Here is a 27,710-nt window from a genome sequence, read left to right on the forward strand (position 1 = left end):
TTTCTAACGTTATATTAGGTTGCCATCATCGTCGGATCACAACTCAAGGAGTTCTAAGATCCATACCTCTCGAGGTCGATTTCACCAAATCTCTTGCAAGAGTTTTAGTGAAAGGATCCGTTATCTTATAGCTCGAACGCACATATGTGAGTGAAATGATTCCATCAGTGATCAATTTCTTCAGATAGTCATGTCTTAGACTAATGTGTCTAGACTTCTCATTATACACTTCAAAGTATACTCTCGCTAATGTGGACCGACTATCACAATGTATTGACACAACAGATACATTGTCTTTAGCAAATGAAACTTCTAATAGAAGATCCATCAACCACTCAGCCTCTTGACATGCAGAAGCCAGAGCCACGAACTCTGATTCCATGGTCGGATGAGTAATACACGTTTAATTCTTGTATTTTCAAGAAATTGCAGCACCATCAAGTGTAAATACCCATCCTGTCGTAGATTTGTTATCTTCGACACTCGACATCTAAATCGAGTCGGCATACCCTTCTAATATGGCAGGTAATGTCTGTATTGGAGGCCAAGAGTCTTGGTCTTCAAAAGAAAACCAAGAATTCTTCATATAGCCTTCCAATGGTCGACACTTGGATTGCTTAAATCTGCTCATATTACTAACAGAAAATGTTATATCTGGTCGAGTACATTAAATTAAGTACATAAGACAACCAACAACACTAGCATATTCCAACTGAGCCACGGCCCTTTCATAATTCTTTTCAAGTTTGACACTTAGATCAAAATGGGTGTTCACTTCCTTGAACTTTAAATGTTTGAACTTGTCAAACACTTTCTCAACATAGTGCGATTGACTAAGTTCATAACCTTCACTGGTTCTACGTACCTTGATACCCTAGATAGTATTAACAAGTTAAAGATCTTTCATTTTGAAAGTGGAAGATAGAAACCTCTTTGTTTCTAATATTCCTTTCATCTAATTGCTAATGATCAACATATCATGTACATAGAGACATAAGAAGATCACAATGTTACCTTGCACCTTTGTGTACAAACATTAATCACAAATGTTAGGGACAAATCAATTCGAAAGTATGACCGAGTAATTTTTTTTATGTCATTGTTTGCGTGCTTGTTTTGATCCATATAAGGATTTGACAAGTTTGCAAACTTTTTGTTCATTATCCGGAAGCACGAAACCTTCCGGTTGCTCTATGTAAATCTCCTAATCGAGATCTCCATTTAAGAATGCCATTTTTATATTCATTTGATGAACATTTTAGGTATGCAAAGAAGCCAAGGAAAATAACACTTTGATTGTTGTTGTTCTTTCTACCAGTGCATATGTGTCCAAATAGTGATTTTCTTCCCATTGTTGAAATTGTTTAGCTACCAGTCTATCCTTGTAAGTGTTAAGAGTACCACCATTATGATACTTCTTACGGAACACCCACTTAAACCTAATGAGTCTCGACCCTTTCGGTAAATTGAAAATCTCCCAAGTGTGGTTTAACATAATAGAATCCGTTTAATCTTGGATAGAATTTTTCCAAAAGGTAGAGTCTCGAGAAGCAACGACTTCCTTATAAGTCTTAGGATCGTCTTCAACGAGAAGAACTATATGAATCTTTCGAGCAAAATTCTCTCTATTTCCCTCTACTAGGTAAAAGGAAATAAGTTGAGAATCTATTTCGTCAGGTCCTAGATCCTTAGTCTTACAAACTCTCTTACTTATCCGAACTTTGGGTTGTTCGTCAATAACCCTAGAAGAACTCTCCTCTCGAGATTCTTCATTCGTGGAACTTTGGGTTGTTCGTCAATAACCCTAGAAGACTCGAAATTTAGAAGTCTATATGCATTGCTATTCATAGCATAGCCAACAAAAGCACTTTGTATCCCTCGATGACCTAGCTTAGGATTCATGTTTTTGTAGAAGTCTACACTCAAACACCTTGAAATATTCAATATCCGACTTTCGCCCTTTTCATACCTCGTGCATAGATAATTGGATTTTCTTTCATTGAATTCGGTTTAAAATATAACATGCAGAAAGTAAAGCTTCACCCCCAAAAACTAAAAGGCAATTCAAAATGCATTAGCATAGCATTTATCACATCTTGAAGTGTCCTATTTTTTACGTTCGGCTAAACCGTTTTGTTGTGGTGTACGTGGTGTAGAGCATTCATGAACAGTATCATTTTCTTTACAAAACGCATTAAAATCACTAGAAAAATATTCTCCAACCTTATATTATATCTTGATTAATTTTCTACTTCTGCCTTATACACTTTAAAAGCAATACAAGCTTTGTCTTTATGTTTCAATAAATAAACATATGTAAATCTAGAGCAATCATAAAAAAGGTAATAAAGTACCTATTTCTTCCACGGGACATGTCATTGAATTCACATATGTCCGAGTGTATAATATCTAGCAACATAAAATTTCTCTGTACAATATAAAAATGTTTTTTTTAATCATTTTAGATTTCACACAAATTTCACATTTATTAAACTTATCAAATTTGCACGAAATTAAACCAAATTTAATTAATTTTTCATAGTGCTAATTCTAATATGTGTTAGTCTATTATGCCATAAAGAAACATAATAAAGCATATAACAGAAAGGGAAATTTCATAAGTAACATTGCCAATGATACAAAGTTTGAGCTCTGATACCATTTGTTGGAATTGATCTAGGGTTTAAGAAAAAGTTTAACGCTTCGGTAAGCGGCGGAATTTTAAAAAATTTTCTTTTGACAAGTAAAACGATTTTACTAAGCTAGAAAAAGAGCAAGCACATGTAAATAAAAACTAATATGAGCGTTAAAGATTACTAACCTTTTTAGAAGCTTGAACGTTGAGAAGCTTTTGGAAAGTTGCAACGTTCGTCTCCCTCGCAGCACGTCTCTCTTTCTTTCCTCGCCAACTCGAGCAACCACGAAAGTTTCTATCACTAAATCACTCGAGAGAAAAAGGAATTAGTGTGTGGGCACTTTTAAACACGACGACTCAAGAACAAGTCTTAGAGTCGAAGAGCTAAAATGCTAGGTCAAGTGAGGACCTAGGTGCCAAAACAAAAACGAAAAGAACTTAGAGAGAGAAGGGGAGAGGGGCGGCCAAGCTAGAGAGAGAAGCTCTCAATCTCTAAAACTTGGGATGAATGAAATGTGAAGAATAAGGCTCCTATTTATAGGAGAGGTCTCACCTTCAATAAGGTAGTTTCCTCTTCTATAGAATATCACATATTCATGAGCAAATATTGCCCATTACCCTCTTATTCCACACGGCCAAGACTTGCCAAGCAAGTCCTTGGATTTGTTTCCTCTTTTATTTGCTTCTCCCTTGACCCATTTGGCCGATTTCCCCTTAATCCTCTTAGAGGAAATTTGTTTCCTCTTTTTCTTTTGGCAAGTATCTTGATACATTCATGCACAAAATATTCTCTCTTTTCCTTTGGATAGTAGGCGCCCAACATCCTCTAGAAAGGCCTTCTAGAAGCTTTTCCATTTGTTCATTGATCCTTGGTTTTTTTAAGAGATCGCCACTAACAAGGTTCTTACTCATTTTCGGGACATATAGAACATTGGTCAAAGTGACCTTCTTCCCGGAGGTAAAGTTGGGATCCCTATTTTCGATGATGACGACCTTAGAGCGATGCTCGTTTCCCATATGAACTTCTTGTCCCGCATTGACTTTAGAAGAACTTGGGGGCTCTCGCTGCCTCGCCGGAGCAACTTGTGCTACTCTCATCCGCAGGATGATCACCGGCCGAGAATTCAGGTTCATGGGCTCCTAATAATACGTCTATTGTCGGCTTATGTTTTACTTAAATTTTTTTGGAAAGATGTCATGCACCTTGTTGCACTTTGTGCTAAGACATCTTGTCCCAATATACTGACATGTATTTCTGGAAAGTTTTCCGTTTTGCCAAAATGTTTCGCGAAGGACTTTCTACATTGGTTCTATGCGCGTGTATGAGTAAGAAAACCCTAGATTGATTTCCAGAGACGTTTGCTACTAAAAAAGTTGTTCGCTTCTCCCTTAGTAGCTCTGACACATTCATTCATACTTTTAGGGTTTCTAGACGTGCACGATCAACGGACTAGAAAGCTAATTGTTTGATGAATGTAGTGTAATTCTCTAGACACATCTTTTGATCTATTTAGTGTTGTAGAATTATTGTGGGTGTTGTAATTGCGTGATTGCTTATTCACGTGCGTTGATATTGAGATCTACCAAACACACATGAAAGTGTTTGAGAGTGGAAGTGATGGGTGATAGGTGCGTTAATCACGCGTAAAACTCCTATTTCCCGAACCAAAAACCGACGAGTCCTCAAGTAATTTAATGGTTTTTAGTAGGTTTTTGAGTAATTTCAGGTTTAGATGAGCAATAGAGCGTCTACAATCAATTTCGTGGAAAAATGACAGGATTTGGAGATAAAACGGTCGAAATAGAGTCAAAAAGCAAAAACAAGGAAATTGGCGAGACAGCGCGCCGCGCAACCACCATCGCGCGCCGCGCCAAGGAAAAGAACGAGACCGCGCGCCGCGCATACCGGGAAACGTGAACATGAAAATCACAGAGTCTTACGCGCGCTCCGCGCATAGCTGAAATTTGGAGCCGCGCGCCGCGCCCTTCTTCGGGTTTTGACGGACTTACTTTCCGTTTTTTATGTTTTTGAGCGAATCAACCCATTCCAAAGGCCCAATATGCTCCGAAAATAACCCCTTGACCTATATGTTAGACTCTAAGCTCTGAAAACAAAAAGCTTCCCTTTTGTTTTAGTTTCTATTTTATTGTTTGGTTGTTCTTGAGAGCTTTTTGAAAGAGGAAACGGCGTTCTTCAACGGAATTGACAACCCGACGAGTTCTCCTTCTCCGAATTCATTCGTTCTTCTTTCTTTCCTTTCTTTTATTTATTTTATTGCTTTGGATTATTGTTGCACATCAATTTTATTTAATATGAATTCTGTTTTGGTTTCAATCTTTATTTTAGTGCTTTTAATTATTCTGTTATGTTTAGCGTTGATTATGAATTCCATTAGAGGCTAAGTTTCTTATGGGGTTGCGATGTAGCCAGGATTGATAATGGTTGGGGGGCTCGTTAGGGTTAGATAATTATTGTTTGCTTCATTATTATGGATTGCTTGATATGAATCGTTCATTATGCTTTCTAGTGATTGATCACCATTAGAATTGTTATCTAGGATTGTTTAGCTACTCGAGAGAGAGAGTAAACAATCGTGCTTTTGTTCATGTCATCATAGTTGATCCTAGGTTATAAACTCTAGGCAATTTATGTAATCGTTTGAACTCTTGTTTCATTGCGTGTGATTGTTTTAATAGGATTAGATGCCGAGAGGATAATAATCCGTCAATTGCATAGGTTTGCTAGAACACTCGAGAGAGGCTAGTGAATAATTTTGATAGAGTGAGATTAGCATCCATAGGAGTAGATTTTGTTGTTCGAGCCTGAAACCCCCGTCCTAGTTAGTTCCGGTGAAATCGTGACTCCTACTTTCTCTTCTTGCAAAACTCGTATTTAACTTTCTGCTTTAGTTTTATTATTTCTTTTGTTACAACCATCTTCTCAACTTTACTTGGAATTAATTAGCATCAAGTTTTAGAAAATCGCTAGAGTAACTAGTCTCTGTGGGTACGATATTCGAATTTACATTCTATATTACTTGGGCGACACACGTACGCTTGCGTGCGCGAGAAATATCGCAACAATGGGAGCTCAGATTCAGGAGGAGCCTGAGTTGAAATTCATAGGTAGTATTAGGTAAAAGGATTGAAGCAAGGATTGTTCATATAAGTCCATCGTTGTACTAGTACTACTTTTCATATAGTGAATTTCCTTTCCACTTGGACACACTGTCCCCCACAGTAGGTGACGTTGCACCGAAATGGGTTATCACATCTTGTATCATTTCGTTTACGCACTGTCTATTTTTCTATCCGTTTATTATATCAGTTCAAGTTGTTGCATATATTGACTCTACATTATGTGTGGCATCTTGACATCCGTATGTTAATATGGTTAATAGTATTAACTGTTGGGTATTAATCTTGTATCATTACTATGAATTTCATGTGATAACGAATTTACAGAGAGAACCGTTGATAACAACATGACCATGCCGTTCACTCATAGAAAAATGTGCTAAACAACAAATTACATTACTATTAGTATTAATCTAGTTAACTATTATAATGAATAATATTAACCATAAAAAAGTGAGAGAATATATACTGATAAAATCTTTGAATTCGAGAATACAAGGACAATTATAAGTATTTTTTTAGAATAATCACACGGACTAGCCAATTTCAAACGTTGAGATTGCATATTAGCCAACATTTATAAATTTTTTGATAAATAGCCAGAATTAATGATGTGGCATTTCAACCCAGACATGTAAACTTGCGTTTAATTTCCAAAAAGAGAAAGTAAACTGATCGTGTAACTTTGCTTCTTGATTTTGGTATTAATGTGGACAGATTTCTTCAGGATTAGACGATGAATTTCCACAATTACGGAGGATTCAAAATTCAAAACAAATTCAGTCGCTTCAACCTCACCACTAAACCTGGGCATATGGACTAGAAGGACACCGGTAATTCCGGTTCCTTCTGGTTGCTACTTACCTGTGGAAGGATTCCTTCCGTCGTTGATGGCGAACGGAAGGAACGACTTCCGTACGTCCAGCGGAAGGAGACGGAATGGCACGAAAGTTCTTCCTTCTGGTTCCTTCAGGTCGTCTCGCAAGTTTTAATTTTTTTAAACCCCTCTTTTTCATCCTCCTATAAATACACACTCATTCATAACATTCTCCTATATTTTTCATATATAATTTTCAAATATATTTTTATTATATAGTTTAAATTAAAAAAAATGTCTGAATCTCAATACATTATTCTTTATTTCTCAATTTTACATTTTAGTCCTTATTTAAAAAATACTACATTTTAATCCTTTGAAATTGTATTGATTTTAATTTTTTTTTTATGTATGGAAGTTGAAATTTCCGCCTATGGAATGGAAATTTCCGTACCATTGCTAGTGGAATTCCGATCAACACTGGATGGAATAATTCCTTCCAGTCAAAATCGGAATTCCGTTCCCAATGGTAATGGATTTTTGTTTCCTACCAAATGCTCATGTTTACTCACCATCACTCTCTTCCATAACCGGAGACTCCCCCCAGGAGAACGCCGATGAGACAGCAAAACCACCGTTCACCGATGAACCCCTCTCAGTGCGCCTCTTTTCTTTTGCTTATGGTTTTGTTTTTGTATCTATATAATTACTTCTTTCTTCAGATCTAAAATTTAGGAAGCTTGAACGCTCGAATCCACCTCATCAAGACCTGGGGATCTCTACGACGATAGTCGGTGAGTTTCAGATCCGTCAACAAGCTTCCTCAATTCCGAGCTTGAGATCCAGGTGGATTTGTATTAATTTCGGTTCTGTTAATTTTGGTTTATTTGTGTTTATTTGTTAATGCGTGTTAATTCATTCAGTGACGAGGGAGGCTATGCGTTTTCGATCTGAAAATCGGCGGCTCAAGACAGACGGCAAGTTGATTCGGCGGTGAAAAGCGGTGAAGATCGACAGTGAAGATCTCGTAATATTTTTAGAGAATTTTTAATCTATTAATGGAAGACTTATTTATTGTAATGTTTTCTATTTATTTATTTTATTTTTAATAATTAATTTATATTTGATAACCTTTCATTAAACTGAAGGGTATTTTTATCTGATCAAGTTAGCTAATGTGATTTATTGGTTAATTTTTCAAAATAAATCAAATATTGACTATTTTGACAAATTTATTTTTTAATTGGCTAATCTATTAAAGCTCTCTATTTTTTATGTTTTAGTTCACATTTGGTGACTTAAGTTTGAGTAATTTAGTTTAAATTTAATTTTGGAAAATAGTATTTTAAGAATATTGAAATATCTGGTCTGAGTTTCTTGTACAAATGATACGTAGCCTATATTCCAAAAAGAAAAAGAAGTAAAAATAACAATAATAAATTAAATTTGTATTATTGTGAGCTCTTGAATCTTCTATCAACCATTCGTAATACGCCACTTGGCAACATGTGGATCAGAGAACAGAAATGAAGAAATTCTATTCTCGTTTTCCTTCCTTAGAAACTGAGAAGCCAAAAACCAAAAACGAACAACTAAAAGTATTCGATAAAAAAAAAGATAATAAAAACATATAAAAGCTCGAATTCATTAGGCTCTGAACAAGCCAAGCCAAGCCATGTCTTCCTTAATGTCGTCCCAACAGAGCTTCCTCGCGAACGCTCTGTTCGTATCAACTCAAAGCAACACCAAGCTGAGGAAGATTCCAATTTTGTGCGGACAAAAACCAGAGGAACTCAAAGACTCAAGCATGTAAGAGTTCATGGATTTTTTTTTTTTTTTTTGGGAGCTGTTGAAGTGTTAATTAAGTATAGTTTTCGCAACAGAAAGAGGAAGAGTGAGAAGTTGGCGAAGTTAGCTCTGGTGAGTTTGGCGGCTGGATTGCTGACCGTTGGATCGGTTTCTGATGCGATGGCGGCGAAGAGTGGCGGTCGGATTGGAGGTCAGGCGTTCCGTTCTCCGGCACCGAGATCGGCCCCGAGGATCAACAACAACAACTCCAGGTGAACTTACTTTAGAATAAGTATTTTTTTTTTTTTTTTTTTTTTTTTTGAGAAAAATTTGGTTGTGGAATTTTTAGTGCCCTATATTTCCACACCCGGAAAATATAGGATGAGAATGTAAATGAAAATTTATAGTATTTTTCTTTTGTTGTTTGGAATCCGGATTGAAGAAAATTTGAGGGAAGAAATAATGCGAGAGAGTAGCATAATTAGAATTCAGAGATTTGATTTTTTTCTTAATAATTTACCTGAAGTTTCTCTCCTCAATTTTTGTTTTTTTTAAGATTTCCAAATTCAATAAAGAATTCTGATTTTCAAGATAATCAATTTTGCGCGTTTAGAATAAGATTTTATTTAATGAAATTTTTACATGAGTTTGTAATGTTTTTTGTTGTCTATGTTTACTTCGTAATAATGAAAAGAATCTATAGATGTATAGCCATATAGAAACTTTGAATTTGCATAAATATAGTCAATTAGCCACTGATTCTATTTACTACATTTAAATTGACAATTTTATCCAAATAATTTGTGTCTATCAATTGAGTTATTTGGACAAATTGTCAATTTGATTACAGTTAAATAGAATTAGTGACTAACTAATTATAGTTAACCAAACGTTGCTATTTAGCAAATGATAAATTTGATGTGGCTTAGTTACTTATAAACAAATTACTAGTTTATTTGAAAAAGACTAAAATACTACGAAATCAATAGTTTGGGTACAATTTGGTCTGTTTTTGTTTTTAAATTAGCTTGAGGACCAAATTGTTATAATTGATTTCCACAGAAAATATAGCTCAAAAAAAAAAAAAAAACGTACAATAAAATGTCGCTAAATCGACGAGTTTTTATTCTTGTTTTGCTTATGGTATAGGACCAACATTTACGTGAACCCTCGGGTCGCCCCTCCTCTAGTCGGGGGTTACGGCTATGGCTACGGCTATGGTTGGTCTCCGTTTTCTTTCTTTGCTCCGGGCCCCGGTGTCGCCGTTGGTGTCGGAGGTGGATTCGATTCCTTGGCTTTCTTTCTCTTTCTCGGTGCAGCCGCGGCCTTTGTGCGTAATTTAGGCAGGTCGAGAAGAGATGACGATGATGACTATTGAGTCAAGAACTTTCTTCTTCTTGATGTAGAATTTCAAAACGCATATGAATTGCCAATGTGATGTATATGAATACCCTAAATTCAATGAGATGGCTCGTGCTTTGTGAGAACTCATATATACGTAGGTTGTGAAATTATAATGCCACTTTAAAGTGTATGATTGTTGGTCAAGCTTCTCATGTGTGTTGGAAAGAAAATCTTATTAGGCTTGAATTCATTAATATGCAATAACTACTCAAAATGGTTTGTCCAAATATGACTTGTATTTCTTATTCATTATTCAAGGTTTCAGGCTCCTTTAGAACCCGAAAAAATGCGAGAAAAAATAAAACCATGAGAGAAAAGAAAAACTCGAATGCAACGAGGATGCTGTGAGAGAAGAGAAAATATTATAAGGAAATAATTTATTGAAATATATTAATTGAGATTAAGAACTATAAAATATTATCGGGTTAAAATTAGTGACTTGATAAATTACAACTAACAAATTTAATTTATTGTGGTTGATTGAAAGTAAATAAAAGGAATTTAAATTGTGTTTCTTAGGCATTTATGTTTTAAAAGAATAGAAAATAGTTTTCCACCTTAGGTGTCCAAAGTCCAAACCAAAACAAATAAACCTCTATTGTTAATAATTAACCGAATAAAACCTCATTTCACCCTTATCCTCAAGTACAATTGTCAACTCTTAATTATTATTTTTTTTTCAAGGAAATCGATTTGTTACGAGTGAGTGAATAATAATTCATAAAATCATACCATACACAAATTGCAATCAAGTATTTGATAGGAGTACGGAGATATGTGATGTTTTACATGGTTTTATTTTCAATTTCACAATACTATTTATTAGAATTATAAGATACGCGAGCTAAAGGTGATATCATTGTGTCCAACTACTATAATTTGAAAAACTACAAATAAAAAAATAGAATACCAATTTATAAAAAGAATTTAAACTACCAAAATATAGGTATGTATGGACATGAAAACACAAGGGATATATATATAAAGAAATAAAAATAAACTTCAAATATTGTTATTCAGATTACCGTGTGAAAAATACACCATCTCATGTATTGCAGCAGCAATACTTCAGTTATAGGATAATTTTAGAATAAAATTTGCCAATACAGTTGAGCACGTCCTGTCATAGAGGAAGTGGGGAACAATACGCGTCAATTATTCAGAAAGCACGCTCTTTTCTTCATATTGTATATCCCGACACTTATTTTATAACAATAATAATAATGTATATTTTTAAAAATGACATTTAATTATTCAAAATGAGAGATTCCATTCAACGAAAAAAACAAGCATGTGATCTTCTCAATCCACAGTAGTAGTAGCGCTGGCCGCTCCCATACACCCTTCTCCATATGTTACGAGTTTGACCGGTCTTAAACTCAAAACGAGGAGACTCATTCAGCGTCCGCCAAAAATATTATTATTAAAAAAACAAGTCTTTTACTGAAGAACCCATCTTTTTAAAACCCGAGATGAGAAATATATTTTTTTACGGGAAACGATATATGATGATCAGCGACTATATCCGCTGAAGCAACTTCGGCGACTGTCCTGATCCATAGGTGTACCTGGAAGGCGAAAAAAAGAAAAGAAAAAGGGATGTAGTTTATCACTAATCTGAGAAGAATTTTCATGCTTTTCTAATAAAACTTCTTAATAAATAACAAACCAATCCATTGTTTGGTCATGACTTTTTTTTTTTTTTTTTTTGTTATGGTGTTTTTCAAAATTCAGTAATATACCTATAAGTTTATTACATTGAATCAAATATATACACGTACTTGATCATTCAAAAATTAATATAAAAAAAAAAAAAAAAAGCCATATCTAAGCCACTACTGACCTGGACCTTGATATCACATTACTTGAAATACAAGTAAACATAAACACAAATAAGAGATTTCGGACCATCAAGTAAGGAATTTCTTCCTTCCACTATAGCTCTCTTATTTTATTTTTTTTCTTTTGCATGAAAATTGTTGTTATTATAATCATTCCCGCATTATATCTGAATCAATTTGACAATATCAGCATTGTTTATTTCTCCTAGACCATAATATAAAAACAAAAAAAATCAGGTAAATAACCAACTAAAACGTTTGGATTGTTATATAGCCAACGTTTCGTAAATCTTACGTAAATAGTCATAAACGTAGCCTAATAAATGAAAGTGACTATTTACTTAAGATTTATATCTGTAAATATATGAAAGTGACTATTTACTTAAGATTTACGAAACGTTGGCTATTTAGCAATGTCAAACTGTAAATGTGACTATCTACCTAATGGACCCATATAAAAATATGCAGAAGAAGAGAATGATAAGCTTGAGCTAACCAACGCCCAGGTGATTCTCGTATAGCCAACGTTTCGTAAATCTTACGTAAATAGTCATAAACGTAGCCTAATAAATGAAAGTGACTATTTACTTAAGATTTATATCTGTAAATATATGAAAGTGACTATTTACTTAAGATTTACGAAACGTTGGCTATTTAGCAATGTCAAACTGTAAATGTGACTATCTACCTAATGGACCCATATAAAAATATGCAGAAGAAGAGAATGATAAGCTTGAGCTAACCAACGCCCAGGTGATTCTCGGAAAGCTAAATTAAGAGACGCTTTGCTTGCCTGTACAATATATGATGATGATGATGTGGCGTAGGGATGTTTCAGCTTGTGAGGAGAACTTTTTGGGGGTCGAGTTGGCCACTGCAGTAACTTGAAGGAACAGCCGAGAGTTCAAGTCTTCCTTTCCACTCCTCGCCCGGTTTCAGTGTGATGGGCTTTTCTATAGCAGCAGCCTCAACACACAGCATATATTTGTACTCCTCGTCTCCAAAATCAGCCAGAGCTTTGGCCTTCTTATCCCAAGGGTTCCAAACCACTGCACTCAAAATGTATATATCACATAATTTAATAACCAAGAGACTCTTCAACGCAACACAATTACAATTGGCTTTTATATATAAACGTCAAGTCTGGGTTAGACCCGAGTCAATGTTTAAATAGGCGTAAACGAGCCTTGAGGCGATTTATGTTTTCAAGGTGAGGCGTAAGCCTCAAGGCGGTACAAGGCGTAAGCCTAAAAAAAAAACATAGAAAATATATAAATCTAGGCAAAAATCCACTTCCATATTTTTTTTCATAAGTTTCAAAACCAAAAATAAGGGAAAACAAAAGAGTTTTAGACTCATAAAGCTTAGTTAAACACTCAAATCATTGTCACGGTCATCATGTTCTTCATTATCCGAAGAATCACCATCATCTTTCGTGTCCTCATTTTCTAGGTAATCAAACAACATCATAATAAACCTAATCATATTAGATTTTCGTTTGTTTTACTAAACTTTCTGATTTAAAAAACCCAAAAAGGTCCAGAAAAAAAAGCCCAAATATTTAAATTGGGCCAATGTTTTTTTTTTAAACCAGCCATTTTCAGGCGGGTTTAGGGCGATTTTCTTCTGGGTGGACGCCTAAAACGGCCAAGCCGTAAAACGCTCAAAAAATTTCCAGGCTTAAGCCTTGAAGAGGTTTCTTTCATAAAAGGCAAAAGGCGGGTCTAAAGGCATGCCTCCAAACCGCCTTTTTAAACATTGGACCCGACTAAAGGTTGGTGTTTTAGAAGGCTGAAAATCCAATATTGACTTTTGAGGGCATTGATTCAATAAAGATATCAAAGCCAGGTTCTTCATATCAAGTAGAGGACGGTTTCATATAGAAAGCTTGAAATAAGTACACACAAAATCTGAGTGCCAGTAGCAGATAAACGGAACACAAGTACAAGTTTCTCACCAGCATCTGGAAGTCCATCTTTGCGTATCACAAACGTTCGTTTCTTCTCATGATCAAGGATCGCAATCTTAGTTGGGGTGCTGAGGTATATCTTGTCCACCTTGTCAATAAAGAATGATATAAAACCACAACCATGTAGAAATTAGAGAAGGAGAAAAAAAAAAGCCTCATGTTAAACTCCACGCGAAGGAGCTTACTTCTGATTCGAATGTTAGTGCATCCCCTTGCTCAGTAAAACGCTCCCTGCTCTTCAGGTTGTCCAAATAATCGAGGGTCTCTAATCCTTCAACACGAACTTCACTGAAAACACACAGATGTACAAAATCAATGACTCTACTCAAAGTTTTGGGCCACATATCATGTACTGAAGGATATGTTGAAATATAAATATATTATCCACTAAAGTCGGAGGACATTTTTTTTACGCACGGATAAAAGGGCTTGAAAAGATACAGGAAACGTAAAAAAAAAAAAATAAAAAAAATAAAAAAAACAGGGGACTGAGTAATCCTAATGGAGCCGTATCACACGTGCCAGCCCAGCTCCAAAGGAAAAGAAAGCAGCCACTTATAGGGCACTAGGCCAGTCTCTTATTAGATCGGAAAAAAAAAATCTTTTGAACTCTTTACTGTTCGTGAAAATCCATAAAGCCGTACAATGGTTGATAGAATCTAGTAACTCGTCTTAACTGATTTTTTTTCCCGTCGAATATACAGTTGTTTCTTTTACTCCGTATGCTCCAGGAGGTTGCAAGCGTTATTGCCTCAGTTGCCACAACCATTTAATGTTTTTTCAATAGGAAGAAAGGATCATGAGGAGAATTTCAAGAGTCGGGTTTTTTTTTTTTTTTTCCTTTCTATGATGATAGTCAGACAACTTTGAAAGTAAATGTAGCCAATTAAACATTAACCAATAATAGTACGAAGAAGCTGAGTTTTTTTTTATTTCCTTTACTTTTTTGGAAAATACATACTATTATAATATAAAGAAAACAAAAAACACAATGGCAACACGCTATCCTAGATCTAGAACTCTCTAAATAAGAGTACATGAACCAGTTCCTTTTAACATTTGAAAATATAACAGCCTTTAAACTCATGTAATCCGAAAAAAAAGTGCTACAGCTGCTAGTTACTTAGACAACCAAAAGGTAATGCGCTATTGCATAATCTAGCCATGGCACAATTTACTGACGATAAGATAAGAAAGAAAAAAATTAGCCCAGTTACCTGATATCAGATACGGAGAAATATGTATGATATGCAAATGTGAATGTAAAAGGCTTTCCATCAGTGTTTGTGTTTCTGATGCGAGATGTCAGCATTAGATCTCCCCCAGGTCCCAAAGCTACCCGTAGACGAAACTCATAGCTTTTCAGTTAAACAGAAGGAAAAGAAAAATGAATATTCATCTTTAACACTAATCCATCTGAAATGAGACTTGTACCATTTAGTGACTGAAAAAAAAAAAAAAAAACCGATGAGTTATATTAAAAAAGATAGACCGATTTCAACTATTTACCTGTGAGGCCAGAGTTTTATATCTTCGTCAGAAGGTTTAAGAAGCAAATCGACAAAAGCTTTGCTGTATGTGGGTGCTCCAAAAGGGGATGGGTCCTTGTCAACCTCCCAAAACCGGTTTCTCGCAAATCCATGTGACTCAAGAGGACCAAAATTTGAGAACTGCAGTAATAGGAAAATTTTCACTGATCAAGACAAAAATAACCAAAGCAAACAACTAAGTGAAAAGAAAAGTAACACGTACTTGAGGAAAACAAATTGGAATCCCACCACGAATTGGTTTCGGAGGTTTGAATATAGCCTGTACGTATAGCAGACAAGCTTTAATTATTTGCTATTGCTCGAAAGCTATTTGTGAACTTGAGGAAAATACATAGCAGTAAATAAGAGGCAGACCAAAGAGTCAAACGACAATAGAATCACACCTGCCACCATAATCATTGTGCAATTTGAATAAAGATACCAGTTAGATCTGGAAACATGATAACATAGGCTAGATAGTAAATAGAGCAACCATATTTTCCTTCATTGGCACCACAGTTCTAGTAATTTCCAAATAAATTCAAAAGGTTAAGGCTGCGAATACTTTTTTATTATTATTATTAACACAAGTTATCATTAAATCACTGCATTGCACCTTGTTGCTGACAAAGAGGAGTTCCTCCGCATGATCATTCTTCCATGATGTCACATGAGCTCCGTACAAATACACCTGGAAAAAAAAAATCAATAAATATAACTGCTATGGTAACTACTACCGAACATTGTATTATATGGGACGATCTTCAGATAACCAAAGAAATCAATAAGTAATGGAATCTGTTAAAACTGCTTGCAACAGCTCAGTTCATATAAGAACTGCTTGGACTTTTTTTCTAATGCTAAATACTTTCTTCTACTCAAACAGTCACACCAGTGACTTCGTGTCTCAAATTACAAACCCAATGTCTTGATTCAGTGAAGTAAAAAACTAAAGTCGTGGATCTTAATTTTAGAAAGCACATTCTCATAACCGTATAAAATTGCAATTAAGGCTCTACCCTGAAATTTCATCAAAGTCATTGCAACAGCACCGGATCAACTAATCTATGAGTTCATTTAAGCTCAGACAAGCAAACACTAGCTAGTTAGTACTTAGTAATAAGTAAAATAAGAAATACACATTTACTAGAATCTTCAATGCTCTCCAACGACTACGCTCTAAAAAGGATATTCATTATTGAAATAAATCTAATGACAAGCCACGCGTTCACACGAGCATAAATGCCAGTCTGACCACAAGCCTAGCAGATCTACTTCAATTCTACTCTCAAAACTTCTTGATTTGCATAATCATCTGTAAAAAGCAATTAATTCGCACAAACCAACACCGAACACAAAGAGATCTAAGATAGAACTGGAAAAGACTAATTCTCTGAGCTAATTTCCCATTTTGATCTGGAAATTAACCATAAATCGAGTAAAACCTAACCGATCGGATCGAATCAAGAAAGCTGAAACCGAATTTATTATCAGAACCGATCAAACGCGACACCAAGCGAAATTCTCTTTTTCGAGTCCGAATTTTCTCGATCAGAGCAAGGAATGACAGAGAGAAGAAATTACCTCAGCGGAGCTGCCACGGGACTCGCGAAGGACGATCTTCTCAAGGCCATTGATGCCCTTGGCCCGCTCGTAGTGAGGAGAAGAAGAAGAACCAGAAGGAAGAACCTTTTCGATACTCATCTCCTTTATTAAGACTGTCAAATTTGTTATGGCTTTTGTTTTTTCGGAGCTTACGAATGTATATATTATTTAATTTGTTTTATTTTTTAATTTTATCTCTTTCTGGCTCCTTAATTTCTGGTTCTTTCCTTTCCTTTCCAAATTGCGGCTAATTGTTCTGTTACTTATCGCCTACTACTGGGACCGAAAGTGGTTGGTTACAGTTGTCTCGTTTTCTCATTGAGAAGTTTCGGAAAAGCACTCAAATTTGAAAAAACATGTATAAGAGAAAAATTATGTGTGAAACAAATACCAAATTCAGAAGTTATGTGTCAAATATTGAAAATTTGGAAATTATATCTGTTTTTTCATTAGATCCCTTTAAAATAATAACTGTTTGCTACTAGACTTCGCTTACACACTGAGCCCACTAAAACTAGGCTCGTCTCAAAGAAATTAAGCCAAATAGTTCGAAAAAAATAAGAGATGTGGCAGCGACAGCTAGAAAATCCGATCATCTAAATCAAACTGCACTATTTTTTAAATCGCCTCATTATAACTCGATGAAGTTTGGGTTGTAACCCACCTAAACCGCAATTGTTTCGAGTTGGTTTGGTTTTTCATAGTCGTGAGATTGGGTTGAACCAAACCAATCCAATAGTGTTAATTTTTTAATTTTTTAAGATTGCAAATATTTTATATGTACTATTGTTAAAAATAATATCATTTTTCTAATAATATTATAATTAAATAAAAAAATACCTAATATTATACTTTATTATTTGTGACTACATGAAAATTTGGTAGTTAAAAATATGAGTAAATTTTATTTTAATATGTAAATTTTCTAAAGATAAGTAAAATTTTGATTTTATTTGAAAAAACTTTTTAGATATAATATACGTATATAATTTTCATTCGAGTTATAAAGTCATTTGTCAAGAATCATAATCCGAAAAAACCAACCCAAACCAACCCGATTATTTTCGGGTTGGTTTGGTTTGGTTTTACATGTCAATCGGGTTGGTTTGGATTTTAAAATTAAAAAATTAGTTATAGCGGTTCAGGTTGATAGCACATGAAAAAACCGACTAAACCAACCCGATTACATCCCTATTTCAAACCATGAAGCCAATGAATTAAATTGGATTTATCATTTATTGCCTTTTAGTTGTGATATTAATGTAAAAATTCTCATTTAATGAGATTACCGTTAATATTTGTAATATATATACCTGAGATCGAGAGGGACACACATGTAATTCCGAAAATATAATGAATACATTACATTTTTAGCAATTATCTCTTCTGACAAAGCTTTTTTGGGAAGTCTCTTGTTCATCTCATTGAACGGAAAGTTCTTAGTCCCGATTAGGAAGATTTACCCCACCTCAAAGCAATGTTCTAAATTCCGACAATTTTCATCGATTTCCAGTGGATCTCGAAAATTCTGACGCCGCTGCCGGTGGATGTCCGACCGACGAAAGTAGTCTTTTTCATTTTGTTGTCGATTTATGTCGTTTTTCGATTTTTGTAGATTTTCGATTTTTGTCATTTTTATTTCGTTTTGTTTTTTCGTTTTATATTTTGTTGTCGTTTTTTTTTTGCTTGTTCGCAACAAAGAAAAATAAATGGGCACTCCCGGATTCGATCACGCGACTATGTTGATCCTAGTCCATAGTGCTAATCACTTGACCTATGATTTGTTTTTTTTATTAATTTAGGTTTTTTTTATTATATCTATTCTATTATAATTAAGACAAAACATAAAAAAAAAAAAAGTATATTTTAAAAATGTATAAGAAGAAAAATAAAATAAGAAAGTTATCTATATATATATATAGAGAGAGAGAGAGAGAAAAAATGTAGCATATGTTAGACATTTTTAAGTTAATCCAAGTCTTCTTCTTATTTTGTGATTATTATAGTTTATGGGTCCGAAAGAATTAAAATGATAATAAGTCTTTTTGTCTACTTATTAAAATTATACATACTATGTGTTAAGTGTATAGATCATATAACATTTTACAAGTTTAAAATATTGAAAACTATATGTATGTATATATGTATATATTTTAAATATATTATGCAACATTATTTATGTTCGGTTTTTCATCGACATGTCGGTTTTTTCCATAAAAAAAACTGCATTTAAAAACGGCAAATCAGTTGTCCTTTTTCACATTTTTTCCTTTCGGCGTATCGATTTTTCGTAAATCATGAGATTCGAAACGACGTTGAAAACGGTATTTTTGAACCTTTTTCAAAGTAATAAATCAAATATTATTTTTATAATATTCGTGATTGTATATCTTGGCGATTTCCACGTCAACTAGAACCAAGTAGTTGTTAATTCAAAATCATTCACTATTTTACTATTGCTAATTTGTAATTTGTATGTCTCTCTTAATATTAGAACCAAGACGATATTAATTCAAAAGAAATCACTATTTTAATATGTGAAATTTGTTGTAACTAGCCAAGTTTGTCATTCTTATTGGGGGAATAGCCCAAGTTTCATTTTATTAAGCAAATAGCCCATATTTTCGGCTCAGACCATAACGCCCTTGGTAAATTCGCGAATAGGTTAATTTAATTAACCTACTGGAGTGAGTTAAGTTAATTAATTAACTTATTGGTTGAATATTATTTTAGGTTCTGATTTTTTTGTGAGTAAAGTTAATTTACTAAATGATTGAATTCGAAATTAGGTTAATTAATTGAATGCTTTGAATATCAATTGACTTAAGTTATGATTTTTGTAAATTTTTTGTGAATTTCAAATCATTCACGAATCAGTTAATTAATTAACCTAAATCACTCCAGTAGGTTAATTCAATTAACTTACCGCGAATTTGGGGGTTCTAGGGTTCGTTCCTGGAAATTTCAACGCAGACCAAGTCAACCATGGCCAGAAAATCCCTAACGACGACGCTACCGTCCCGGAGGAGATCCAGGCAGCAACCGACGACCACCGAGACCTCCGGCGAACTCAGCGGATTTCTCTGCCGGGACACGAGCATTTGGCGGAGCCTATCGATGCCGGCCATCCGCTCCTTCGCGTCCCTCGCACGCGCGAGCTCCACCGCCACCTCCTCCATCGCCGATCCGGCGGAGATTTGCAGATCCGGCGGCGGAATCAGCGCATAAGCGGAGAAAGAGAAACAAGCGCGACTTTGGCAATGGTTGAGGAGAGAGAGAGAGCGTGTCTGTGTGTTCTGTGTGTACAGCTAGAGAGAGAGAGAGAGAGAGAGAGAGAGAGAGAGAGAGAGAGAGAGAGAGTTGTGTGAAAGGGTAATTTAGGTAGTTTAGATTAGTTGGGCTATTCCCTTAATTAAATGAAACTTTGGCTATTCTCTTAATATTAATAGGTTGATTTGGCTAGTTAGCAAAATAGCCCTTTTAATATTACTAATTTGTAATTTGTCTGTCTCTCTTTTTCATGCTTTACTTTATTTATCACCCTTAGTAATCTCATTCATGCATTACTTCATAACGTCACACAAAAATTCTCTTCCAAGCAAGGTTCAAAACGCCGACCAAATCCGGCGAAATTCTCCGACACCTCTTCTCTCGTAGAAAGTCGTTCGACTTTTGGAGAAACGACGTATCGTTTTCCAAAACGAAATTCGTGGATGTCGTTCACTGACTTTAAAACTAAAAAAAATCGCCTGCTTTTAAAGAAATTTGAAGGAAAAGAAAACCTTATTCGAAAATCCATGACTGAGGAGGGGAGTTGGAGACCACATTGACATCGACGACAGTCGACGAATATCGATCTCTTCGATGTCATTTCGGTGAGGTAGAGTGCAAAAACGTGAGAATTTTGACTACTTTTGTTGGCGAATTGTGATGTAAGCGTTTCGTTTGTCTCAAGCTTCATGCGTTTTTTTTAACAGCGGCGCTGTTACGTATCATATGGCAAGAAGATGGTTGTAGGAATAAGGAAGTTAAAGCCCTAACGAGCCAAAATAAAATAAAGCTCAACTGAGTTTAAAAAAAAACCATAATTCAAAAGGCCCAAAATTATTATTTACTTATTTACAAACCATTTTATTTAACAAAACAATAAAATAAAAGACATATATACATAAAATTACAAAACAAATATATAAGGTAATTTTTCTAAGAGATCATACACATAGATAATACATAGATATATTTATAAACACCTATCATATATATGTGTTTATTTATATAAATATGTGTATAGGGTATGAATATATTATGTATGGTATATAAACCGAGTTTTAAGAACATCAATTGAGTTTTATCCAACCAAGTTTTATGTATGATTTGTAGTGTTTGAAGTGTGGTCTATAATTACAAGTATCTTTTATTCATTTATTCTGCAACATTTTTCCATCCGATTTTTTATCGGCATGTCGGATTTTCATCGAAAACGGATTTTACGGTATTTCATTTGCCCTTTTTCACATTTTTTTCCGTTCGATTTTTCGCAGCGTGTCGATAAATGAAAAGGCTCGAAACGACATCAAAAACGAAATTTCGAACCTTGCTTCCAAGTAAGACACAATTTTAAACAGTTAATAAACTTTCATAGTTAAAATGTTATCAATTAGAAGAAGTAACATTTGTCTGTACATTCTCACGATTTGGTCATAAGATTTGTAGGTTTTCGCTTCTTCATTCAAATCTTCAACTTTTAATGACACATCATCACTAATCAACCAATCCTTCAAACAAATTAATGATACTACTAATCTTGGGTTAAGATAACTTCAAAATTTAACAAGAACTCTACAGTTATTGAAAAATGCCAATTCAGAAGTAACAGTTGAAACTCGAGCGGTTAAGAATCATATACTTTGGACTATTTAACTTCCACAAAGAAAGTATACGTCAACGTCACTCCTACTACCATGGTTATAATTATAAGTTTCCATGATGCTATTCAAGGTGCTATAATCAAATAATTATGTGCATGTGGTCAGAGACACTATACTTTTTCAAGATTGATTTCATATTGTTCTTTTCATCCAAATATATTTGAAACACGTCTCTAGCAATCGTATAACTCGGGAAAGAAAAGTAAGTCTCGGTTGAATAGTAAAACAAAGGGTTTGTCAAGAAGATTCTCAATATGCTTCAAAATAACTCAGCATCAATAATGTGCTCAGCACGAACCCTCTTACCTCTTTCCTTATTGAAGATGGAATTTGTCTAATTATTAACAACTTCACCACTCTTGTTTTTGTGTGCCAACACTGTCTACTTTTGATATTTTATCTCTTGCTCTCCTAGAAGATTTTTACATATTTCCATGTGACAATTCAAAGTGCTCGTACCATGAATCCTTCCATGATAAATAAATTCCTCCTGAAAATTACTACAAACAACACAAACCGCTTGAAGTTCGAAAAATATTGTTCCATACCGCAATCTTCTTTTTGTCTCTAAACATGTTTGACTACATTGAGTGTTGACTACTCTAAATATTTTTTAATTATATAAATTTTCCATCATAACCAATCTCTTGTATTAAGTAACAATGATCAAATTGTTTATTCTAAGAAAGAGAGCAAAGCTTTGAACTTGAAGTTATTGGAACAGAGTTACATCTTGAAAAAATACATCCCCTCCCTTCTTTCTTCCTTTACTGGCAAGTGCATATTTTGTTTTAGAACGAAATTTGTATAATTGATGATATTGCATACAAAGTTCGCAATAGAGATAAACTCCTACATAAAGAAGGACTCCTAAAAGACAAACAATAACAGAGATGTCGATATGCATCTAACGAGATTCCTCTCTTGCTCTCCGAAAAAGATAACTTTCGAAGACCATAACGTCAACGAGAACATTTCTAGACTTGAGGTTGTCACATTTTCCATTTATACTTTTATACTTTCTTTGGCTTTGAGTTGGTTTGACTTGACCGAGTTGGTTGCATAACATGGCATCACCCGTCGCTAATCTGCGCTTTTTGTTGGCACGTCGACAAGCAGCGACAATGGCACAAAACCTGTTGGGTTGGGGGACGGTGGTCCACATCCAAAATTGCAGTTTTTTACTGGCAAGTTCATATTGGCACTTTGATGGCTCAAAAATTGTATTTCAAGTCATCACTGTTTACTTTAGCCTACATTAGAATCCTCACGAACATGTTTTAAGATTTTAGTGTTCTCTCGTGATATTTTAGGTATTATTGAAGATTGTTTCAGGGACTTGAGGAGCATATGTGGAAGATCATTGTCGATTCTTAATTCAATTTCATCACAGCTAAAAGCTCAAATTTGTATCCCTTGATCTAATCTCGCCTATTTTTCTCTTATGGTTTCTTCAAATGTGTTTGTTCAATATAAATATATTTTTTTAATTCTGCCATTTTATAAAGAGAAATTGTCATACCTACCACCACTTCAATAACAATTTCCAATAATCCACCAAAACATAATTTTGACAAAAAATACTAGGTTTTGTGTGGAAAACCAGAAATACCTTCACTTTAATATTCTTTACGTTTTAATCTAAAACCAAAACAATTAATATTTAGAATAAATCCCATTTTTGCTCCCTGGACTCGTACCTCGGTTACATTTCACCCCCTTGAATCGGAAATGTTGCAGAACTCAACTCATAACTTAGACACGTGTTACAACTAGCCACTTCCGTCAGTATTTGGACGTTAAGTGGTCACGTGTTTATCACGTGTACTGTTCTGAAAGGGTATAAGCGTATTTTTGCATATAATGAATTCTTTTAATGTTTAAATATTATCAGATATATTAATTATTAGAATAATTATTAAATATTACAAATGTTTCAAAAATTTAAATACTTTTTAAAAAAAATGAAAGAACAAATCATGCGTACACAAATCTAGGGATTTCTCTATCATCGCGAAAATGGTGAAACCTTCGACATCCGAATCTCCGGCGAAATCGAACCCTAGTAGCACTGGATGAGGTTTCAGAATGAAGTCTCCGGTGCAGAAAAAGAAAAAAATCGTACCAGCAAAGTCTCCAATGGCATACTCGAAGAAAAAATCCCAGGCTCGAAGAAAAAAACCCATGTCTCCGACGAAAAGAGGAGCTGGTCGAGAGATAAATTCCTCAGAGAGCGCGTCGGTCAATAATAGACCAGTATATGGTGAGAAACCCTTTTTATGTATGTTTGGATCTGTTTTTAGGGTTTGAAAAGTGTAGGGACCACATTATCTTGTTCTGGTTGGAGTTCTGTTTCGATTTCGTAAAGAATCTGAGTGACCACCATTGTTTTGTTGTTTTCTTAGTTTTGAGCGTTAGAAGCTTTAAATACAAAATAATGGGGGGACCAGTGGTGGTTGTTGTCTGTTATTGATTTTGTGTCCTTTTGTATTTGTCTAGTAGTTGTATTTTAATACTACTTTGGTTGATTTTAATAAAAAATTGTTTGATTATTATTTCAGTTAAAGGGTCTGGTATGTTTACTTTCAAAGTTCACCATGTGGGTAGAGTAGAAGTGGTGAATGATCGTTTGACCTACGTTGGTGGTCGGATTGACTACGTAGATCACGTAGACGTGGACAGACTGTCCTTGTTGGAGCTAGACAAGATTGTAGAGAAAAATCTTGGATACTCAGCGATTCCCATGTACTATCTGGAACCTTATGGGGAGTTCTTTGCCCTGGACTGTGATATGAGCCTGTTTACAGCAGTGTCAAAGCTGTATGAGGAGTCTGAAGAACTGAATTTGTATGTTGATCACCCCATACAAGATGCATCTGTTGTAGAAGAGCCTGGACTATTCCCCCAGTGCCTGCAGTTGCAGAGTTTGAAGCTGAAGAGGAAGAACAAGTTCAAGACTTTGAAGTGGAAGAGCCTGAAGAAGTTGAAGAGGGAGAGCCTGGACAGAGTTAAGTCGTGGATGAGGCACATAGTCAAGTTGAAGACCATGAGCATGATGGAAACGTTGAAGTTCTTATTGAAGACCTGACTGAAGCTCAACCTGAATTGAGTCAGACTCAACCTGAAGACCTTATTCACAATGAAGACCTGACTTACCCTGAACCAGGATTGACTCAGACTCAAACTGAGTTAGGCTAAAATGAAGATGAGTTGGGCCAGACTAGAGTGGATTTGGGCCAACCTGAAGCAGGGAGTGAACAAGATGACTTGAGCCAGAGTCAAGCAGATGACTTGGGCCAGAGTCAAGCAGATGACTTGGGCCAGAGTCAAGCAGAGGAGTTGGGCTAGAGTCAAGCAGATGACTTGGGCCAGAGTGAAACACATGAGTTGGGCCAGAGTCAAGCATATGACTTGGGCCGTAATCAAGAGTTTGAGGAGTGTCAAGACCATCTTGATGACCTTGAGCAAGATAGTGGGTTTGAGAACAGAGAAGACGAAGTTGAAGTCAATGGTGTTGCTGTGGACCATGGTCTAGGATTAAAGGGCAAAGGAAAGCTACCTCTTACTGATGATGAAGCCAATTTTGACGATGACAATGACTATAACGAGGAGGAAAACATTGTGCTGGAAGATGAGTCATCTAGTGAAGATGAGCCTGAGCCTAAGCCTACTAAAGACAGTGACATGGCAGACCCCAAGTTTAAGTTGGGCATGGTATTTTCAAGTGGGGCAGTCTTCAAAAATGCCATAAGGGAGTATTCTGTTGGAATTGATCTAGGGTTAAGAAAAGATTTAACGCTTCGAGCAAGCGGCGGAAAATAAAAATTTTCTTTTAAACAAGTAAAACAATTTTACTAACCTAGAGAAAGAGCAAGCACATGTTTATTATTAAAACTATCTAAAAACAATTACACGTTTACTAACATTTGTGAAGCTTGAACGTTGAGAAGCCTTAGGAAGGTTGAAACGTTTGTCTCCCCACGCAGCTCGTCTTTCTTCATTCTTCGGGAACTTGAGTAACCACGAAAGTTTCTATCACATGAATCACTCGAGAAAAGAAGGAATTAGTGTGTGGGCACTTTTAAACACGATGACTCAAGAACAAGTATAAGAGTTGAAAAGCTAAAACACTAGGTCAAATGTGGACCTAGGTGCCAAAACAAAAACGAAAAGAACTAGAGAGAGAGAAAGAGAGAGTTGGGCAGCCACAAGGTCTAGAGAGAGAAGCTCTAAATCTCTAAATTATGTGGGATGAAAAAACAATGAGAATGAAGCCTCTATTTATAGGGGAGGGATTACCTTCAATAAGGTAGTTTCCTCTTCCATAGAATTTCATATATTCATGAGCAAAATATTTGCTCTCCTATGCCTTATTTCACACGGCCATCACTATGCTTCTAGAAGCAAATTTGTTTCCTCTTTTGATTGCCTTATCCTAGCCTTGGCCACCCATTGTGTTTCCTCTTAGAGGAAATTTGTTTCCTCTTTTTCTTTTGGCAAGTATCTTCATACATTAATACACAAAATAAACTCTCTTTCTCTAGCTATATTGGACGGTTTTTGAGGCTTCTAGAAGGAGCTTCTAGATATTTCTTCATTTGTTAATGACAACACAAGAAAAACCCATTAAGAATTTTCAAGTAAAATTCCATTAAATGAAATTAATCCTCAAGGCCCAAATTCATCAATATAGCCAAGTGGTTTAAATAACTTGTCATCATATGACAATGTCAAAAATTTTATTGACATTCATTTCGTCCTATGTCCAAAAGGACAAGAATACCCTTTAGACAATTTTCGTAAAACTTGTCTCGTTCTTGTTTTGACTTAGCTTCTAGTTTAACTTTTCCTACTCGATATGATTTGTGAAAGTGACCTCATGGATCCAAATGAACAAAGCTTGAGCTAACATACTTGGACTCAAAAGTTCACAAACCTTTTCCAAGTTTAGCTTAATGTCAACTGACTCCACTAAAGAGTTGACACTGAGAATCTCTCGGTTCAAATGAATTTATTTTCTACTCAAGAATTCAACTTAATTGTAATGAGTGGATCCATTGAGTATTATCTATGTTTACCCTTCATGAATATCATCAGCTAGTCGGGATTTACAAAATTACCATTTTACCTTTCTAGTTGTTATTTCCTCAACTTTTGTGTCGCTTGTGAATAAGTTAGAAACAATGTATTGACGAGGAGCTAACAAGTCACATTGATTCATCCAAAAGAGTCACGACTCAATTTGGACACTGGCCAGTTCATTTATTCACATTCCAAGGAACAAAGCATGAGGTGATATACATTGCATTTCAACAATCTTGTACATGAATTCCATATCTATGAGATCTTCACAAAGTTACTCATGACACCTTCATAACTTAGTACTTCAACAATAGGCCCTGTTCAGAATCACATAGTGAATCCTAACTCTGACTTTCTCAAATGAGAATACGTAAGCTATGAAGTGACATGTTTCATTTCAGGATTGAGGTAAGCATGATGCAATTCATATGTAGTGACTTCGAGACATAAGAGGTTAAATGGTTTGTTCTATTCTGTCTCTAGAAGTGCACTGGTCAATTCAGTACCTTCAGAAGATACCTAGAAGAACTATAGAGTCTCCAACTCTCAATGTCCAATAACTAGACATCATAGATTCTCCAAACAATCGTACTGAGATCAATAGTCCTTTGATTCTTAGATTGTGAATATGCAGTTTTAAGCAAACCATGAAGAGTTTGTTCATGCAAATCTACATTTGTCTCTTCATATGTTGTTAGGTTTGTTTAAGAACTAAAGACTATAGATTATCATAAAGCTTCAAACAGACAAGTAAGAATGAATGAACGTTTCAACTTTTATTAATGATTTGACATTTAGACATTTACAAGCAAGAGTCTTCGTGAGACTCTATTACATCAAATGTACATAAATAGACACAACTACTCTTCTTGTGGGCACCATTGACAACAAACTCCCACTTGACTCAAAGAAGATGTGAGTAGTCCTTCATGCCTAATCCCTCTCGATGCTAGTCGAAGACCTTGTTCGCTAGG

At 35.1% G+C, this 27,710-nt stretch overlaps 2 protein-coding genes across 2 annotated transcripts; one reads left to right on the top strand and one right to left on the bottom strand.

The window, feature by feature from the left end:
- Positions 1-8,146: 8,146 nt before the first annotated feature.
- LOC149394874 (uncharacterized) lies at positions 8,147-9,929 on the top strand. Its single transcript, XM_089613977.1, has 3 exons — positions 8,147-8,399; positions 8,474-8,650; positions 9,528-9,929. The coding sequence occupies exons 1-3, from the start codon at positions 8,266-8,268 to the stop codon at positions 9,754-9,756; spliced, it is 540 nt and encodes a 179-aa protein (XP_089470103.1). The 5' UTR covers positions 8,147-8,265; the 3' UTR covers positions 9,757-9,929.
- An 843-nt stretch (positions 9,930-10,772) lies between these two features.
- LOC149394875 (Galactose mutarotase-like superfamily protein) lies at positions 10,773-17,031 on the bottom strand. Its single transcript, XM_089614897.1, has 9 exons — positions 16,706-17,031; positions 15,738-15,812; positions 15,345-15,401; positions 15,102-15,262; positions 14,810-14,950; positions 13,778-13,880; positions 13,581-13,680; positions 12,417-12,672; positions 10,773-11,350 (listed from the first exon to the last, which is right to left on the bottom strand). Exons 1-8 carry the CDS (start codon positions 16,823-16,825, stop codon positions 12,458-12,460), a joined length of 972 nt encoding a protein of 323 aa, XP_089471023.1. The 5' UTR covers positions 16,826-17,031; the 3' UTR covers positions 10,773-11,350; positions 12,417-12,457.
- Between the last annotated feature and the right edge of the window lie 10,679 nt (positions 17,032-27,710).

The sequence above is a fragment of the Urtica dioica genome, chromosome 5, assembly GCF_054948205.1.
Source record: "Urtica dioica subsp. dioica isolate 48M chromosome 5, U.dioica_male_clone48M_v1_H2, whole genome shotgun sequence".
In the NCBI taxonomy this organism is placed as follows: Eukaryota; Viridiplantae; Streptophyta; class Magnoliopsida; order Rosales; family Urticaceae; genus Urtica; species Urtica dioica.